The sequence below is a fragment of the Daktulosphaira vitifoliae genome, unplaced genomic scaffold (genome assembly GCF_025091365.1).
Source record: "Daktulosphaira vitifoliae isolate Bord-2020 unplaced genomic scaffold, ASM2509136v1 Scaffold_1, whole genome shotgun sequence".
NCBI lineage: Eukaryota > Metazoa > Arthropoda > Insecta > Hemiptera > Phylloxeridae > Daktulosphaira > Daktulosphaira vitifoliae.
In genome coordinates, this window is record NW_026099572.1 from 87,656,337 (window position 1) to 87,660,569 (window position 4,233).

At 31.0% G+C, this 4,233-nt stretch overlaps 1 protein-coding gene across 1 annotated transcript; it reads right to left on the reverse strand.

The window, feature by feature from the left end:
• Positions 1-1,048: 1,048 nt before the first annotated feature.
• LOC126896513 (uncharacterized) lies at positions 1,049-1,960 on the reverse strand. Its single transcript, XM_050669393.1, has one exon. The coding sequence runs from the start codon at positions 1,958-1,960 to the stop codon at positions 1,049-1,051; it is 912 nt and encodes a 303-aa protein (XP_050525350.1).
• Positions 1,961-4,233: the final 2,273 nt, after the last annotated feature.

Consider the following 4,233-nt stretch of genomic DNA (forward strand, 5'->3'; position numbering starts at 1 on the left):
GGCGTTTGAAAAGTAGCTCGCGAAGAGATTTACAATATCGGTACCATTATCGGCGGATTTTGAATCTAAAGTTAGTAGGTTCGGTAGAGTCTTATTGTTTTTACGATCATTAATGAATTTAAAGTAGTTGAAAACCAAGTGGGGAAATGATTCTTATAGATTCGTTTTCGGACGACAAAATTATTAATCGCGTCGTAAAGAATAGAGTAAAATTTATCGACTAGTTCGTCTACATTATCATAGGTGTTAAAATCGACGGTAGATAGAGAGTTACCAATAAATTTTACAATTTCTTCGTAATTACAGTTAGCGAAGTCATAAATAAAATTGTGGACAGGCAACATATTGAACTGATTATAATTTAGTATGATATTCAATGCTGGGTGGTGCTTATCGATTGGTATTAGTGGGTCCGGGTCGTTAGAGACATCAATGTGAACATTAGATAAGGCTAAATCTAAAATAACATTACTGTGGTTACGTATCAAGTTAAATTGATACAAATTAAACTGCGATAGCATACTTGTGAAATAAGAGTTAATCTGGGAATGGCAGTTGAGTGGGATAGAATAAAGAGACCAGTCTAGTGAGGGCAGGTTAAAATCACCTAAAATAATAAAATTAGCTTCAGGGTTTGCGAGATGTAGTTCATTAAGAGCCAAAAAATAATTTTCATAAGTAGTTATAGGCGAAAGAGGTGGAATATAGACACAACAAAGTATAAAAATATTAGGTCCTAAATAAAGTTGAACAAAAATATGTTCAACATTTTTAACACTGACATTTAGTATTTTACTTTTTAAAAGAGATTTAACAGCGATGAGGACACCCCCACCTCGAGTATGAATACTATTCAGAGGTGATCTGTCACAGCGGTAAATTGTATAATTATGAAAACTTAATTCGAAATTAGATATAGATGGGGAAAGCCAGGTTTCAGATAAAGCAATAATATCAAAAAAAGACGTACTTAGCGATGGTATAAGAGTGTTAAGTTTTGACATGAGACTTCTAACATTTTGATAGTATAATTGTAACCCGGCTGTTTTTATGAGTTTTTTTGATTGGTAGAAGAGACTATTGATGGAATGCCCTTGTGATATTTTATTGATAAGTTGGATTCACCATTTGAGCGACGAGTGTTTAATTCTGTACGTAGGTTTTGAAAGTATTCACGCTGCTTTGGAGTTTTGTCACTTGTGATTCTTACTTCATTGAAAGTCTGATTAGATTTTAAATGACGAGATGAACCCAGAATTTTAAAAACATCTGAAGCCGTATTGAATGTGGCTTTAAGGGGACGAGTTTTTACGTTCGACTTTCCAAGTCTATGGACTGTAACTGGTTTTATGTTAAGATTTAGATTTTGAAGGATAAGATTTACAGTTGATGTATCTGAGTTATTAGTATTGTCTGGTATTTCAGGTACATTGAACAAAATAATGTTTTTTGAACGTGCCTGGCGATCAATAAAATCGGAAAAAATGTCATCATTAAGAGTAGTACGATTTATTTCAAGAATTTCAATCCGTTTCGTTAGAGTGTTTAAATTATTTCGAAGTAGATTATTTTCTTCTTTGATAGAGATAAGTTGTAAAGATAATTCAGATAATTTTTTTTCAAAAGAGTCTAATTTCTCATTTTGTTTGTTAACGAGGTCGATAAGTTTAGATTGTCCAGAAGAGAGTGATTCAATTTTTGTTAAAATTAAATTAATATTAGTTGAGTTTGTAGAAGTAAGGGAAGGAGAGACTGGTTGAGGTGTAGTTAGTATAGGGCTCTTAGGTTTTCCTACACAGCTTTTACAAGACCAGATTTTTTTACCATTTTTTAGTTGATCAACTTCTTCTTGCTTAAGTGAAACGCATTTTTGATGGAATAGGCTATTACATGTAGTGCATGTAATACAATCGGTTTGACCACGTTTCAAGATTAGTGAACAAATAACACATGAAGCCATTATAAAAGATCGGAAATCGATTACAAACTATCAGAACGAGATAAGAGAGCGAACACAACGAACATATGTGTATACACAATGACTGTATTAGTTATTACTAATAGGAGAATAGGAGTCCCGAAAAGGTACATTAATATAATAGAGGATATGATGGCACTTGTACTAGGGTAAAAAGTGTGGGAGCAGTTTTGTTTTAAGCCCTTACTTATTTTCTGTAGTGATGGATGAAATTACTAGAGAAATACAAGGAGAGGTGCCATGGTGCATGTTGTTTGCTGACGATATAGTGTACATTGGACAAAATTAATCAAAGGTTAGAGATGTGGAGATCAGCTCTTGAAGAGAAGTTTTTAATAATAAGTAGGAGTAAGACAAAGTATATAGATTACGAGTTTGATAAAGGAAAATACAAGGTAGGTGAAATAAGGAGACCAGTGACAATAGGTGAGGACGTGATTGGAGAGGTGGAAAGTTTTAAGTATTTAAGATCAGTTTTACAAATGAGCGGTGGTATTGACGAGGATGTAAGACACAGGATTAAGTTGGGGTGGTTGAAATGGAGAGAAGCGTCTGATGTCTTATGCGATAAAAGAATTCCAATGAGGCTGAATGTTAAATTCTACAAGACTGTAGTGAGACCAGGTATGATGTATGGTTCAGAGTGTTGGTTGGTTGATAAGAAAGTAGAGAAGACAATGAGTGTAGAAGAAATGAGAATGCTTAGATGGATGAGTGGAGTGACTAGAGAAGATAGGATAAGAAATGAGCATATAAGAGGGAGTATAAGTGTAATATCAATCGTGGATAAGATGAGAGAAAATAGACTTAGATGGTTTAGTCATGTTATGAGAAGAGAATGGTCGGAAGCTGTAAGAACAGCTGTAGAAATGTATGTTGAAGGAAGGAGAGGTAGAGGAAAACCAAAAAAGAGATGGAGAGATGTTATTGAATTCGATATGAGGTTATATGATGTGAGCGTAAATGATGTGAAAAATTGTGTCAAGTGGAAGTTTAGGATTAGAGTGGCTGACTCCAAGTAGTTGTGATTAAGGCGAGGAAGAAGAAGAAGTATGCTCATACTTATACAATATATGATATATTAAGTGAATTAATGTGAGAAGCTACAAATGTTATCGATATTTCGAAATTAAACATTTAAAAATGTTCAGGTTTTTATTTAAAAAAATTAATTTTTTATAAACATTTTAACCGCCCAAATACCAAAACCTTAAAATAATCTAAAATCCAACAGTTTTTTTCATATTAAAGTATATTACATAAGTTTTAATTTAAAATATTTATAAATTTTAGTATTCTCGAATTATTTTCAAATATTAAGTTGAAAAAGTTGTAATTTTTATACACGTTTTTAAGTTTTAAATTCCCACGGTATAAATAAAATAAGGTTCGATTAAAAACAAAGTATGTCGTATGAAAGGTGTGGATATAAATTAAATATAAAAAAAAGTCCAGTGAGAGATGAGAAAAAGTAGTGACAGGCCCAAAAATTTTTATATTTATATATATATATATATAGAAAACCTAGCCCAATAGGATCGCGGAATGATTAAAATCGCTATCATAAGAAACGTATCCGATGAAAATCTGTAGATAATGTTTAATTTTATGAAATTTGTGGATTAATTAAATATATATCATAAATGACATATCAAGAAGAAGGTAATAAAACAATAAAAACACTTCATTTGCAGTTATATATAAAAAATCAGATAATTAAAAAAAAATCAATTATTCAAGCTGGTTTTGAAACCATCATTCAATTAATAAGAAACGTCTTCGTTAAAACATCTCGATTATTACAAATATCGAATATCAATAATTTATATCAAACTTATTATAAGTATAGTTAATATTTTTGTAGTTATACAGGGTGGCCCACCACTCACTGACAACTTAAATAACTTTTGNATAACATACTATTATTTACACTACACTTAGACTAATCATGGAAGTGAGTAACAAACTTTGCGCGTTATGCTTATTTGAAATCTAAAAGTTTATTATTTTATTCTAGAATTGGCGATTGATCAATTTTTTGTTGATAATATCCTTTATAATATTTATTGAAGGTAAATTTTATTTTACATTATTTTTCTACAAGTCAAAATTTTTTTGAACACAGGAATTACGTAAGATTAGATTTACAAATAATCATCTAGTTATACAGGTGTTGCAGCATTTTTTTTTAGCAAATATCTTATTAATATTCAGTAGTAAATGTTTTGTGGGATTTTAAAATTTGTGATAGAATA

Coding starts and splice junctions, on each gene's coding strand:
- LOC126896513 (XM_050669393.1), bottom strand. CDS start 1,960: ATGGCTTCATGTGTTATTTGTTCACTAATCTTGAAACGTGGTCAAACC.